Here is a 15,918-nt window from a genome sequence, read left to right on the forward strand (position 1 = left end):
TAATCTTCTTTCCATTTCAACAGACTGCTAAGTAACGTAACTATATTGCATAAACTGAAATTTCTGTGTGATCAATAAACAGCAGCTACTTAATGACAAAAAAGTAATATGTATACCTATATATTTTTCTTCACGTTGTGCCCAAATCCAATAAATATGTGTATTTCATACTGCTAAAAAATTAAAATCTTAAAAAAGGTTTAAATCTTCCTCCTCTTCTTCTGTATGGTAGATTATGAATTAAATGATTATATAAGAATAATATAAATTTACTTAACAAGTTTACTAATTTATTCTGAGAGATACCAAAAAGGAGATGATCCATGCTTTTGGTAGTTTTAATCTTAGGAGACAGGATTACATTACACTACCAAAAACATCCTGAGAGAAACCTCAATGTGTGGTTACCTCTCTTGCACCCTCAACAGGGGACCTGCCTGCAACCCAGGCATGTGCCCTGACTGGAAATCAAACCAGATCCTAAATGTACAGTGACAGAAAGCAGATCCAGTGACTGGAAAGCAAACCAGATCCTTTGGGTCTCAGGCTGGTGTTCAATCTACTGAGCCACACCAGCCAGGGCTGAACTGTATTTCTTAATTTGGGTTGCCTGCAAAAAGGTTTCAAAGCTGCTAATCATACTTTGGTGCTCACATATCCCCTAAAATAATACTGAAAAAGTATGCACCCCACCCGGTACTTTTTAAGTTGACATCTAAAACTTTCCATTGACAATCATTAAAGATTTGGTTTCTAGCATATTATAAATGTTTATATGTTGAAATAAAACCAAGATATCATTCTTCTATGTTTAGCCAATGGATTATAAACACCGTAACATTTTCATATAGACCATCAACCATTTAAAAAATAGATGTACAAGTTCTTTTCTAACAGAAGAAAATTCTTTGTATTGTTCTTTTTCTCCTGGAACTCTTACTTCCATCCATTTCCACTGGTCTGCAGTAGCTCCGAAATGCCCTCACAACACACTAGCACAGCTTTTCCAACATATCCAGATGAATACAAAGGCAGGGTGGCAACCTCATTTTTAAGAGCCTGTCCTCTAATTTAACACTCTCAATAGTTCACTAGTCACCTAACTGGAAAAAAAACATCAATTGCATATATAACAACCATTAAAAGTGGAAGTTACATAATTTAGTAAAACACACCTCTCTAATATGACCAAATAGTTGCTTTTACCAAATTGAGAAATTAAACACATATTATTTGTAGCCAAAACAGAACATCCAAAATAGAAAGTCGGAAGGTCTTGAGCTACAAGTGAATGCTCATAAGCATCAGGCAAGGGAAGGTTCTGGAAGAATGCAGAGGTGCTCCAGAGAGCTTCACAGTATAGATTTCAACAGGTGCCAGGCTAGGATTTTTTTAATTTTATAGCTTTTTCTTGATCCTTATAGTTTAAACCCTATTTTATTTTATATTAAACTGAAGGCAGAAAAAGCTTTTCAGAAACAGGACACAGGAGTGAAACATGAAATTCTTAAACAGAATATCAGATGCTCGGTTAAAAGACTACTGGTGGGGGGCAGGGATTGTCTGTGTATCACAACGTGATGACTTTTAACAGTTGGCTTTGTCTCCTGTGGCAAGCAGCAGAGGCTTCACTTGCTAATCTCAACTGCCAGGTGCTCAGCACGCGTACCTGGTGCTCAGCACTAGTACCTGCCACGAGAAACTGCCATCATTAGCTACCACTATAACAATAAAATCCCGTGATCATGGAAGCATTACAATATCTTGAATTACTAATATTCTGAAATTTTCTCTAGCAGAATTGCTTTTTCAGCATATGATGAAGGTATCTTGAAAAATCGCAAGTTGGCCCAAGAAAACTTTTGATAAAACTTTCCTTCTACTCAGACCCTATTCCCATCACTGAATACAATCTCACTAGGGTAAAACAGACCTCATAGGTAGGAATTTCCTCTCCTCCATTACTTTGTATATAAGTATGACTTCCAAGCCTCTATTAGAATCATCAGGAAAGTTCTGTGTAGTTTTCTTGTTGTTGGATTAAGGGATTTTTGTTTGTTTTCCCTTAAATTCTCTATAATTTTCAGAATCCAGAATGACAGTGATAAAAAGAAACTTTTTTCCTTTATTGTCCCTTATCCCCTCCTCCCGCCACCTGTATTAGTAGAATCAGAGGAGACTTTATTACACTGTTCTGATAAGAAGAAGAAGAAGAAGAAGAAGAAGAAGAAGAAGAAGAAGAAGAAGAAGAAGAAGAAGAAGAAAAGAAGAAGAAAACAGAACAGTGTAATAAAGTCTCCTCTGATTCTACTAATACAGGTGGGGGGAGGAGGGGTATCTCCCATCCTATTAGACCTGGATGTCTCAGTCTCTTTGCTGTTCGTGCATTGGTCCAGATAATTCTTTGCTGTAACCTACCTCTCTGTGGATGAGTGTGATCATCTGGGATATGATGAACTCTAATCAAAAGACATCTTAATTCAGGAGGTTTTATTTTTAAAAGAAAACAACAACAATTTTTCTCTTTTTAATGAAGTACATGTGAACACCAAGGAGATATAGAAATTTGGAAGATAAAGTTCCTGACTTCTGGGAGCTTATAAACTTTACTTATAAATTGTACCATTTGAGTCTCATTCATTGACCAAAAAGGTATTTTAAAGACTTTAGTGTTATTCTCGACTCTTCTAAATAAGTAATACAATGATATATTTTTATATTTTAATGAAGTTACAAACATAATTCTACATAACTGTCACATATACACACATACAAAAAAAATTTTGGTTTTGGCTTAAATAACACTGACCCTACCAATACAATACTAATTTCTATCTACTGCGTTCGATGTTGCAACTCTGAAATGAAAAATAACACCTGGAAAAAAACCCCAGACAACTCTAACAAAAACCATCATTTCATATTAAAAAAAAAAGTATCTCAGGTGAGTAAACACATTTAAATAACGTCCTAAGGGAGAAGGAAGTCATCCGATGTAAGGCCACACCTTTTTACAACTCTACAGCACAGGGAAACCTAGAATGAATAAAGAAAAAATAAAACATTATTTAGCGTGGGTCTTTAAATCGTTCTATTTGCTTACCTACATGCATTTAACACACAACAGGAACCACCTTTCTGTTCCTGTTCACCTTTGAAAAGGACACACTCCCCAAGTTGCCCACTCAAAATCTGTATCATTTGATTTTCAATGTAATCTAACTGCATCATCAAAAGTCTTTACTTCCTGCCCAAATAAAAACAAACTAAAATTCAACTGTTTGTTCATTTGTTCACTTTTAACTCATTCATGTTACAAAGGGTCCTTGCCAATAAAGAAACAAAACCACACAAGATGCTTTCTCCAAATTCAAGGAAATACCCAATCGACTTGCTGCCTCTTCGGTCTGCTTCTCCACCAGCGCTCACAATGCCAGTGACACAAAGTATAGTGCCGAGCCCTGTGTAAAACTAGCACCAGCCATGCAAGAGGCTAACAGGTTGCTAACAGTCTAGTCAAGGAGGATTGCTATCTGTCTGGAAACTTACTTTAGAATCCTGAGGAAATAAGAGAGGTGACTGTTTTATCTCCTCCCAATTTTTCATCAAAGGGCACACAAAGATAACATAAGACAACAACTGGCAATAGTTCTGTCAACCCTAGGCCAAAGCCTGAGTCAAACTTCCAAGGACAGCACCATCAACGTAGATAGACCAAGAGGTGCAACTGACCAAGAGTTCATAACTACTCTCTGCCACATGCTACATCTTCCATCCAAGGAATGAATGAATAGGTGAATACACAAGCAAACTATCATAAATCAGGAGAGCGAACTGCAAAGATGGGCAAAGCATTTCGTCCACTCTCATTTCCTAAACTTAGTTCTAAAATACAAAAGTTGTATCTACCAGAAAAACAAACAAACAAAAAAACAGGCTGCCAGACATCCCACTGCCTAAAAACTCTTTCTAAAGTCTGGCAGAACTAGATTCTCTCCCCTATCCTTACCCCTCCCCTAGGAGATCTTCCATATCCGTTTGAAGGCCAATGGTTTGTAAAACCTGCCCAAGGAAGACTCTGTAAAACAGGGTCCCAGAGAGAAAAAGCTCCATAAGCAGAGCACACAAAAGAGGCCTCCTTCACGTCCAAAGAATTACAAACCACTCCTCATGTCTAATTCATTCAGAGACCTCGACAGTCTGAGCCACTCAATCTCAGCCCAGCAGGGTCACATCTGGTGAGTGCCGGTAGGCTGGTGGGAATTGAATAAGCTGAGGGATGTGTGCAGGTAAGAAGCTGCATGCAGTAAAGTTCAGTGAGGCAGACTGAGGCAATCTCACCCACCCAGTCTCTCCTTCAATACAGGTTATCAGAATAGGATCAACATAAAGTATGGACCCAAAGACTAAGAAGACTATCGCTCTGATGATTATTTTCCACAAGAAACTGTTGAAAAGTAGAGAAAGCATTTTGGTGATACTCTAGAGGTTGTATGAAAACACAATCTCTTACATCCAGGCTGCCGAGCAGAGCTGGGTAAACCCAAACGGATTCAGGATCTGCACTCTCAGACAAGCCCACGCACTTCTGTCCTTCTGGGGTTTTCTTCCCCCTTCACTATCTTACTTTTCATCATCACTAAGATGTCCAACAGATACTCAATGACATTCTGGCCATGCTAAAAACAGTTATTAGTTGTAATTTGTACTGAAGTATTTAGTATAACAAGGCACTGTGCTCAGTGCTTTAAATACACAATTTTATTTAATGCTTACAACCATGTGAAGTTTCATCTCCCATGTTAATACCGAAACTGCAACTGTGAAAGGACGAATAATTTGTCCAAAAGTCACTTCAATGAAAGTGACCTTGGTATGTTACATAAGGAAGGCATTCCAAGTTCTGGTCTCCACGTAGCTTTACCCTCAATTCCTGCCATACCTCTGTACCCTAACTATACCTTCACCAGACCCTGTTATTCTCAACAAGTAATAAAATCCCCACACGGGCTCTCTAAAACAGCATCTGCCCTAATGTCTTCAATATAAATAAGTCTTTTTTAAATGTATGGCTAAGCCAACAAGAAAATAAAGAAATTCTATAGAAGCCATAAAGGACAAAAATCCACAAATCCACAAGGATATATGCAAATAATAGAGTTGATTTCAAAAAGCTAAAAGACTGAATTTTAATGGTCCATGACCCACAGGGAACAAGGATAAAACTGGAGCCCTAACATCTTAGATCGAAGGAAACACAAATCTCAGGAGAAAGACACCCTTATACTAAACTTATGAGAAACCAACAAAAAAGTTCCAAGAAACATTCATTCATAATTAAAAATGACCATACAAATGAAGAAACAAGCTACAAGGAAGAGTTAGCAAATAAAAACAGTACAGAATCAGACCCATAAAGACTGTGGGTATCAAAACTAGATTATAAGCAGACTTACTTTACATGACAAAATAAAGGGAGACCTTGAACAGAAAAGTGGGTATTTGTGCTGCCTGTCACTACCAGAACCAGTAAGTAGAGACAAGGACTGAATCTTCACGGGCGCCTCATTCAGATGCCAGCAACCTGAGATGCCAGGTTATGTACCCTCAAAAAACCATTTTAACATCTCATCTCAAGCTGGCCTTTTTGTAAGAAGAAAAGGTAGGCAAGAGATTTGGGAAAAAAATTGAGTTGTAGTCCAGGGATGATTTTCCTCCTCCTTTATCTGTTGATCAACAACTCAGATACCATCTCCATCACTTGCAGACGCCCTGGGGCACAAAGGTGGAACTGCCTGTGGACCTCCTGGAGCCTTGTAGGCCCTGCACTCCAGTTCCTGGAAATACTAGATTTCCACACATGTTAATCACTTAAGCCTATCAACTAAGGCTAAAATCTTTAATTCTTGAGTTCTCTTATCAATTTGAGACTAGGAAAAAAATCAGTAACTACTAACATTTGTAGAAAGAACTAAACAAAACTTCTAGACACAAATAAATTAAAAATGGTATTAAAATTAGAGCCAATGAGTCACAACTGAATGAAGAATTAGTGAACTGGAAGGTACAAATAACCTAGAATTCAGCACACAGAATCAAAATAATTGAGTTATATGGCTAAAACAGTGGTCAAGAACACATGAGTAGGTCCTTCTTACTTCTAATTGGAATTCCTGAAGAAGTTAGAGAGTAGGAGAGAGGTGTTAGAAAAAAACAAAATGAAACAAAGAAACAGAAAATCCTTTTGAGGCCAAAAGTTTTTCTGAAAGAAAGGGTTTATGGGGCCAAATGCTAGCCAGAAAAGGACCAGGTCCTGGGAATGAAGTCTAAACCACCAGCATCCGCACTAGATGGAAAAGGTAACATGTCCATCACCCTGGATTGAAGGGCTCTTGCATAGAATGAGTTTGCAGAAGAAGCCTGTTTTGAAAGAATTAACATTGGTGATAAAGGGGCTGGGGAAAAGTGCAGCAGGAAAAGCTCTGGGACAGGTGAACAATCCATATGGAAGAAGTATTTGATGTTTCTGGGTTGGCTGTGGGCAACAGTGCCAAAAGTTCATGTGTAAATAGGGTGTAGTGACTTGGCTGTTCCTTTCAGGTAAGAGCTGAAAGAGAGGCCTGAGAGTTGATTCCAAATTTCAACATACATTTCAGGAATGTGAGTAGTCTTTAGTTGGTTTTGGCCCTTCATGGTTAACTGATCAACTTTGTCTCTTCCTCTTACCCTGAGGCCTGCTGTAATTTCATTAGAATATCTCAGAATATTTCTTTTACCAGAGGCAAATATTTCTACCATTGAATAATTGTGGAAAATATCTCAGTACTGATAATGATAAGGATGATCAGACTCACAAAGCACAACATATTTACCAGCCAACTGAGTAAGCAGAATCCAGCAGAATTACAGAACAGCAAAGATAAACTGAAGATCAAACAGATAAGGAAACATGAAACCTTAGAACAGAATCACAATTTAAAAGAAAACATTACAAAAGTAAAACACTATCAAAGTAGTTTTGAAAGAAATTAACTGTCCATTGAGAATTCTATACCACAGAAAGAAATAGTAAAGCTATCTTTTCAGAACAAGGATGAAATAAACATTCAGAAAATGCAAACCAACAGTTTATTGCCAAAAATTCTCACTAAAAGAGCTTCCAAAGTTATCACAAAAAGAAAAAAAAATACTACCAGAAAAAAAATTGGGTTATAAAAATAAATAGTAAGTAAAGAAAGTAATAAATATATGAATAATTCTAAGCACATATTAAATGTATAGAGCAATAATAATGCCTAATTTATGGAGTAACAAGAATTCAAGATAAACCTAAAACTCTAGATAATAGTGTTCAAATGATAAAAAAATGGAATTATAGGCTCTTGACACAGAATAAAGAAACTTTAATATGCATGTTAAAGGGTGACCACAAATTTTTTAAACGAATATATAGCATATGAACTACTATAGTGGAATAAACTGCAATTAAGGAAAAAAAAACAAAAGTCAATTCAAAGAAAGCAAGAAAGGATAATTTAGAAAGCAGAACACAGGAAGCACAAATGACTATAGGAATGATTCTAAAAATATCTGTAACCCCAAACAATGCAAATGAAAAAGAATGAAAGGTAAACCTCTAGGTACAGGCAATATTTACAAGAGACACACCTAAAACTTAAGTATACAGTTCCCGTATAGAGGAATCCCGCCTCCACACATTCGGACGATTGTTACACTGGAAGCCTCCTGGTTAAAGAAGTACCTGTTCTTCCCTTTAGCTAGGACCTGCCAAGTCAGCCCTCTAATAAACCACCAAAAAGACGAGGGAGTGAGCATCCAAACCCACAGACCTTGTCTCCCTTCAGTGAAGTACAGATGGAAAAAATAGAACAAAAAAACTCTAGCCAAAAGAAAGCTGGTGTGTCTCTGGTAGTAGCTGAGAAAATTAACTTTAAGGCAAAAAGCGTGATCTGAGAGAGTCACTACTTTATTTCATCATTTGACTTCACAATCCTAATCTTATATGTATCGAAGAACAAATCTTCAAAAATATATAGTATATACAGTATATAAATATAGTATATAGTATATAGTATATATAGTCATCAGAAATTCAAGGAGAAACTGCCAGTGCTACCATCTGTAGGATGCTTATCACAATTATCTCAACTGAGACATTATTCAGACAAAAGGTAATAAAACATAAATATTTGACCAGTGCAATTAACAAGCTTGATCCAACAACTGGAAAATGCAATTTTTCCAAGCATACATAAAATATTTACAAAAACTGCCCATGTACTTGAGAAGCCTTAAAACAAGTCTCATTTACTTTGAAAGAATTAGTACCAGACCTTATCATCTGATGATTAAGTAATAACATTAGAAAGTAATCATAAAACAAAATAACTTCAATGAGGTAAAACCTATACGTCTAGAAACAAAAACCTAAAAGTCAAAGGAAAAATGTGTTGGACACTAGAAAATATTTAGAACTTAGTGATGTTGAGCATCTACTTACGAAAACTTGTGGGGCATGCCTGTAGCAGTAGGCACAGGGAACTGGGCATACCTAGGGATATCGAGGGTTCAGCTCCAGACCACTGCAATAAAGCAAGTGTCGCAATAAAGTGAGTCATAATCTTTTTTTGCTGGTGGACGGTCTCACCTTCAGTTCATAAAAAACACATCTGTGAAACTCAATAAAGCAAAGTGCAATAAAACATGGTATGCCTATATTCCAGACCCAGAATGTTTTACAGGTGCATTCTACTGAACAGTCGACAAAGAGATCATTTCAACTTTACAAAGAATCTAAGAGAACAGAGGGAACACTCTACAACTCATTTCATGAGACTAGTATAACCCTAATAATACCAGAATCTAACAAGGACTACATAAGAAAGAAAAATTACAGACCAATGTCATTCATGAATTTTTAGGATGAAAACTCCTAAACAAAACAATAGCAAATATAATCCAGGACTATGTCATAAAAGATAATATATCACAACCAAGTTGTGTTTCTTCCAGGAATGTGAGCATGGTTCAATACTGGAAAATATATTAACTTCAATTTTCTCAATTAAGGCAAAAACATTTGATCACATTTCAATGAAAACTCTTATCAAACTGAGGATAGAAGGAAAAGTCCTAACCTAGTAAGTAGAACCTCAAGTTGTGAAGGACTTCCAGGAAGGCTCCTTAAAGGAAGCTGAGTCCCATGAAGGCACACCCTTTTGCCCACCCACTTCTCTGCTGCCTGGAATGGGAAGTAGATGACTGATGCTCCAGCACCCATCCTGGCCAACGAGGTAACCTTAATGATGGAGCCTGGTTCTCTGCACAGAAGAGGAGGAAGACATAAGGAACCAGGGTCCCTGATGTCTTAGAGGCACTACCACACAGTTTCATGCCAAGTTGCACATCTCTGGACTTCTCTGATATGTGAAACTAAGCCTCTGTGTGTTTAAAATACTTTTCCTTATGCAGTCAAACCCCACCTTAACTGAAACACCACTTCTATTCAAAATGATACTGGAAGCCCTAACCTGGGCAAAAGCAAGAAAAATAAAATATTTAAGAACTGTTAAGAAACAAAACTATAATTATTCACATATAAATAGAAAATTAATCTTATAGAAAATTACTAGAAATGAGAGATTACCAGCACAGCCAGAAAAAATGTCAAATACATTTCTATATACCAGCAACAATCAGTTAAAAATATTTAATTTTAAAAATACTGCTTATAATAGCAACAGAAACATGCTACCTAAGAATAAATCTAACCTACAAGTCAAAACTTCTATGTAGAAAATTATGAAGCTTTTTGGAAAGATTTTAAGAGGACCAAAATAACTCAAGAATAGTAAAAGCTGTCATTAAGATGTTACTTCTCCTGAAATCAATCCAAGGATTCCAATGCAATTGTGATCAAATCCCAACAGTTTTCCATGGAACCTCACAGGCTAAATGTTACATGAAGTAGCAAAGAGCCAAGAACAACTATGACATTCCTGAAGAACACAGCAAGGGAAAAGGACTTTCCATCAAGACATGTAAGTGATAAGGACACATTATCTAAGAGAGTGAGTACTAGCACAGGGAGAGAAAAGCAGACCAATGGAACATCACCAAGAGCCCAGGAACAACCCACACATATATGTAAACTTAAGGTGACATCAAAGGTTGGTGGCAACTGATTATGGTCAAAAATGATGCTGGGACAAATGAAATGAAAACAAAAAGAAATTGCCTATCTGACAGTATACATAAAAACTCAATTCTAAGTGATGGTTCACTTCATCTCTCTGAAAAGTACTGTATACTAGCCATATACACTTTTCCTGAACATTATATATTACATGATGAATTTTAATACAAAAAATATATCGAAAAAGCTGTTTTAAATCATCTTGCTCATCTTGCTGTTTGTTTCTTTAAATATGCTGTTGGTAAGTGAAAGTGGTCTTTTAACTATAATAAAAAAATGATATTAGTTAGCATCTGGTACATTAAAGGTTGCTCTTTAAAAATCGGTATTACAGATTACATTAATCTGTACCCTACCCTATATATTGTACATCGACTTGTTTTCCAAAGCAACACTAAGACGCAAAAGACGTTGTCTTTGGAAGAAGAAATATTAGACTTTACTGACTTGCACCAGCATAAATACAACTTTTTAATACACCACAATACATGTAAACTGCATGTGTTAACAAAATTCATTAAATTTGTTTTAGTGATAGCAACATTAAAAGACAATTATATTTAGTGCTAAGTAAACACTGGGAGAGGCTATCACTTAATTATGGTACATTAGATTTCCAATTTAAATTGCCATGTGAAGTCTCAGAATGATCCTATTTGCTTAAATTGGGGACTCCAGCTAGATACCTGAATTTGAACGACGACAACTAAGGTGCCTTAGGCCAACTCAAGGATTCAGTTTCGGAAAAAAAGTAGTAATATCCAATAAAAAGGGTTTTCCAATTTCTGCAGCACCGCTGGCAGGTATTTTTATGAGCGCTCACTCTGGAACACCCCTGGCAAGGCAGATACCAATTGGGAAGTAAAACCCTTAAAATCAACAGCCATCTGAGTCAGTGAGAGATTTGAGAATCCTCCTCCCCCATGCCCCGTCCAAATCTCCTTGAAACAGGTAATCTTCCACTCCTCCAGATCTCCCCTTCAGAGTCCTGGGGAGCGGAGACCAATGGGGGAAAGACGGCTGTGGAATTAAAAAACGGTCCGCGAACCATATGGACAAAAGTCAGTTGGGACTTAGCAAAACATTACGTACACTCTCATTTTGCGGATGGGGAAATTACGTATCAGAGAGAAGCGCACTTGCTCTGGATCTAAGTAAATTATTCTACCCTAGACCAGTGGTCCTTCCCCCACCCCACTCCCAGATGTTAAGATGGAGGTGAGAAAACCCCACAGCCGCAGTGGGGCCAGATTGCCGGAACTAGAAATGGTTATACAGGTAATCATGTCCATCCCTCCACTTACCGGGGCAGGGGGTGGGGGAGAAACTGACAAGGGAAAGTGACGCAGCCCCGAAAGTAAATAGCCAACCCTCTGACACCGAGCTTAAGGGGGCCCACCAAAAGTGGTTGAGATCACTGGCGACCCCACTTCCTGTCTCTACAGGGGCGGGTGTAAAACAAACAAACAAACAAAAAACCCATCCCTAGGTTTCATTCAGCAAGAATCACGCACTTCCCACGCAGAACCAGGAAGAGGGAGAGTAGGGAAATGGGAACAGCCAGTGCACAACACCGACTCCCGCCTCTCTCTTCCGCATCCGTCGGCGAGGAGCTGGCTAACAGTAAGGATGTGGCGCCTCCCGCGAGAAGAGATACCTGAGGCTCGCACTGCAGTCCCCTGCCGCATCAGCACCGGAGCCCGACACCTTGCTTCCGGGGTCAACTAGCGGCGGGGAGGATAGAAATCCGGGGAGAAAGCCCCAGGCCCCGCCCCATCCTTGCACGGCCTCCACTGCCGTCATCTGAGCGGACAGGGGCAACTTCCGGGACGCGGGGCGTCACTAAGCAGCAGATCCCCACTTCCGGACGCATCCCTCCTTTCGCTTTCCCCTAGCCGGACAGCACTAGTCGGGTCTAGATTTCCGCGCGTTTGATTGGTGGAGCGAGAGTGCTGCTCTCCGCCGATTGGTGCCAGAGAAATCTGCCCCATAGACTCCCGCGGGTAGTTGCTTCGCTTCTCCACTAGTTTCCCGCCGGTTGCCCGTCTTACTCGGCAAAGATGATGGAGGTGATGGAGTTGCCCAAGTCGCGCATCAACGCCAGCATGGTAGCTCAGTTCATCGACCGGCCAGTTTGCTTCGTAGGGAGGCTGGAAAAGGTGTGCACGCTCGCCGCCCTGAGCCCCCCGTCCGTATTCTTGAGTGGGGGTGGGGAGGGTGGCGGTAGGGAAAGGGACCACTTCACCGCCAGGGACGGCCCTGGAGTGGCTAACGCAGAGTGAGGGACAGAAAGCTTGAGCATCACTGCGCCTCTGATTGCTTTACTTTGGCACATTTTTTTAGCTCTTGCGGCCCCATTTTGGCGCCACTTTTATGACGCGGAATAGCAGTGTTTGCGAATGCGCTCCGTTCAAAGTTCGAGCGCATTCCACCCTCGTTCTGTTTCAGTTTACTTACGAGAAATTATAGACACGACTCGGACATCAACTTTCTTGATATTTTAGTTTAGCCAGACTTGACAGTATAACTTTCTTGTTCTCCTGCATTTCTCCTTCCTAAACCTCCTTTGTCCTTGAAATCGCTTTTTCCTACAACATTCCTCGATGGTCCCTTCCAGATCCCGTAGCAGTCTCGTGTGTTATCCCAGTGTTAAAGAGTATAGCCTCTTTATCCTTCTGGTGAAAAACAGGCCCAAAGACTCAGAAATCAGTGAACCAAGAAAGCTGAGAGAAAGAAAACTAGTATTAGGTAAAGGGTTATTTAGCCTTTTCAGCCACACAGTCTCCTTTGGTGTTACTCTGACTAGGGAAATTGGGTAAAAATAGTGTGTGGTTAAAATGCTCAAGACCGACCACATCAAGTAGCAAAGCTGGCACTCAAACCAGATCTGACTCACGCTTTGCAGCTGTCTTGCAACTAGAACCCAGATCTTTTGACAATTCTTTTTCCTTCATCATGCCTGATTTTTAGAACATACCCTCAGTAGGACATGTACTATTTAAGTTGTGGGTCCCATAGATCTCACTTTTAGATAGTATAGATCCCCCTTTATTTTGTAGCATAAAGTTGTGTGATACAGCAAATAAAAATACAGGACATATTTGTACTGAAAAAAGTGTTTATCTGAAATTGAAATATAACTGGGCCTTGTTTGATGGATATGGTAAACAAGATTATAGTTTGAACCAAATAAACTGTTCAAAAACAATTTGCTATGTGCGCATTTAGGTCTGGTCCAACTTGCCCATCTTTTATCATACTTAATATTTTTATTTTAATAAGACTTTGTAAAGTTTTATTTATGTGGGATCCATCATGTGTTTCTATTTTAGATTCATCCCTCTGGAAAAATGTTCATTCTTTCAGATGGAGAAGGAAAAAGTGCAACCATTGAGTTGATGGAGCCTGTATGTTTAAGTATTCTATGCATATTACAGTTAATTCTATATCTTGTTTTGGTTTGTTTCTGACATTTCTGATTTCTTGGAGTGGATGTATAAAGGATCAGCTTATAAAACTTCCCTGGCTGTAAAATGCAATTTTTGTCCTCTTATTATATATCCTTTTACGTGCCTAACCAATGATTCTTTGGGCTCCATTACTTTTTATTGCATCTCTTAAATACTGAGTGATAATTCTCATGTCTTATGAAAGACCATAAGCCTTGGCCTAGTAGCTCAGGTGCTTGGAGCGTCATTGGGATAGGCCAAGGTTGTGGGTTCCATCCCTGGTCAGCATGTGCAAGAACCGACCAGTGAGTGCATAAATAAGTGAAACAACAAATCAGTGTTTCTCTCTGCCCTGCCCTTAAAATCAATAAATTTTTTTAAAAAATTGAGAGACCATAAAATCCCATAAGGTAAATCTTTCATTTTTCTTATTTAAGAGTTTTATATTTTTTTAATTCTGTCTTCTATTTTTGTTTACATATTTTTAATTTCTCAATTTGTTTTTATGTTTTGTTTCCTTTTGTTTTGGGGAGGTGTTTTATTAAGACACATGCTTGTGCTGTTTGGTTAATGTATATAGAACACACTGCAACATATGGTAATAGAAAGTTCATTTCAATGGGTCTTTTTGAACAAATTACTTCTCAGTATCTTTTGTTTTTAACTTAAACATTTAACTGTCTTTGGACCTGGAGATACTGCTGAAGGTAATTAGCACTTGTGACATGCTGATAATAAGTACTCAAACATTTTTTTAACAGGTTGTAATTCAGTTTTTGCATTGGTAAATTTTTAAACTTTTGTTACATGAAGTTGGAGATTAGTGGATTGTACAGCAATTTGCCAAGTTAATTATCAGCTGAAAATGTGATGATGTGAAGTTAATATTTTGTTCTTTGTGTCAGCTTGATGAAGAAATCTCTGGAATCATAGAAGTAGTTGGAAGAGTAACAGCCAAGGCAACCATTATGTGTGCATCTTATGTCCAGTTTAAAGAAGATATCCAGCCTTTTGGTAAATAAAGCATTCTAGTTTCATGTATTTAGGAGAAAAACAATTTTATCCTTAATTTGACACGGCTTAGTCTTAACTTTCAGTCCTGTCACATTTTTAATTTCTATAGAATTTTCTGATCTCAAAGGAAAATTGGAGGACATTTTCCCCTGCTTCTAAGTAGCATGTGTATATATAGGAAACTCACTAAAGATTAATTAATGTTTGAGGAAAGAGAATTTTTAAAAATAAGACAAAATAATACTAATCTTTTGTTTTAATATATGGATTAAAGGCATCAAATAATGCATAACCCCTAAAAAACAGTAAAGCAAGAATTGTGCCTGCACAGTGGATAATCTCCTGTAACCCATATCTTATTTTTTTTGAACCACAGTTAAATAAATGGTATGGTCCATATCTCAGTTTTAGAAGATGGATTGAAAATAAGTTGACCTCTAAAAGGGAGATAAAAGAGGTAGAAATCCTTTAAGTAGTAATTGATCTTATAACTTTTCACTATAGATTAAATGTTTGCTAAAATGTTTCTTTCAGATCTTGGACTTTACAATGATGCTGTGAAAATTATCCATGAATTCCCTCAGTTCTTTCCTTTGGGGGTTGTGCAACCTGATTGATCTTGATTGCAAATGAGCTGCACCGAAGACTATTAAAGAAGGCCCCTGTATTTGAGGGAGAGATTCCTGTTATTTTAATAATATTTATTATGTTTTCTTTCATTTCATTTACCTAACTTAATTGGGTATTCCAGTATGCCATTTTTAATGGAGCTGGTATGTTGACAGTTCTCACCTACATACTTGTAAAGAATCCCTGCTCTGCTGTATGGTCAGATCAGATGCAAAAACAAAGTAGTTGTCTGCATTTAGTTTTCTGTTTTGTTAATAAAAGTTGAAATGGTACACACTGTTGGTGATGTTACTGGTTTTTTGGTCAGACAGTCAAGCACAGACTTGGAATGCCACAGCTATAAGTGCGGTCACTTCAGCTCGAATGAGAGTACTCCGAATGAATATAGCTGCCCTGCCGTGCGTTCCCTGATTTTCTGGCAATAATTTTATTAAAATATAATTCACATATTTTAAGTATACAATTCAGTGGCTTTTTGTATATTCACAGAGGTGTTCAATAAACAATAATTTTGGAACATTCTCGTTGCCCCCAAAAGAAACCCTGTACCATTTACCTATTAAGGCCCATTCTGTCTACCAGTACCACCCACCCCCGCCCCAGCCCTAA

General features: G+C 38.1%; 2 protein-coding genes across 5 annotated transcripts in view; one reads left to right on the forward strand and one right to left on the reverse strand.

The window, feature by feature from the left end:
- UMAD1 (UBAP1-MVB12-associated (UMA) domain containing 1) overlaps positions 1-12,009 on the reverse strand; it is a 197,903-nt gene extending 185,894 nt beyond the window's left edge. Inside the window, exons 1-2 of one of the 4 annotated variants that reach the window (XM_045827479.1) lie at positions 11,874-12,007; positions 3,008-3,036 (exon numbers count right to left, since the gene is read on the reverse strand). The gene's annotated coding sequence lies outside the window, so the exon portion shown is untranslated. Of the gene's footprint in view, positions 1-3,007; positions 3,037-8,521; positions 8,604-11,730; positions 11,845-11,873 lie in introns of those variants that run through there. The other 3 variants (XM_045827478.1, XM_045827477.1, XM_045827480.1) reach the window with 3 other exon arrangements.
- Positions 12,010-12,181: 172 nt separating this feature from the next.
- Positions 12,182-15,581, forward strand: RPA3 (replication protein A3). Its single transcript, XM_045828297.1, has 4 exons — positions 12,182-12,375; positions 13,549-13,623; positions 14,571-14,679; positions 15,214-15,581. The coding sequence occupies exons 1-4, from the start codon at positions 12,277-12,279 to the stop codon at positions 15,294-15,296; spliced, it is 366 nt and encodes a 121-aa protein (XP_045684253.1). The 5' UTR covers positions 12,182-12,276; the 3' UTR covers positions 15,297-15,581.
- The last annotated feature ends 337 nt before the right edge of the window (positions 15,582-15,918 follow it).

This window comes from Phyllostomus hastatus, unplaced genomic scaffold (genome assembly GCF_019186645.2).
Source record: "Phyllostomus hastatus isolate PE091 unplaced genomic scaffold, TTU_PhHast_1.1 phas_scaffold_78, whole genome shotgun sequence".
Lineage (NCBI taxonomy): Eukaryota > Metazoa > Chordata > Mammalia > Chiroptera > Phyllostomidae > Phyllostomus > Phyllostomus hastatus.

What these genes read in the sequence shown, in the direction of transcription:
- RPA3 (XM_045828297.1), top strand. Translation starts at nt 12,277, where the DNA reads ATGATGGAGGTGATGGAGTTGCCCAAGTCGCGCATCAACGCCAGCATG. An exon ending in TCGTAGGGAGGCTGGAAAAG is followed by an intron (nt 12,376 to 13,548) that starts GTGTGCACGCTC and finishes TTTCTATTTTAG; the next exon opens with ATTCATCCCTCTGGAAAAAT. An exon ending in AGAAGATATCCAGCCTTTTG is followed by an intron (nt 14,680 to 15,213) that starts GTAAATAAAGCA and finishes TGTTTCTTTCAG; the next exon opens with ATCTTGGACTTTACAATGAT.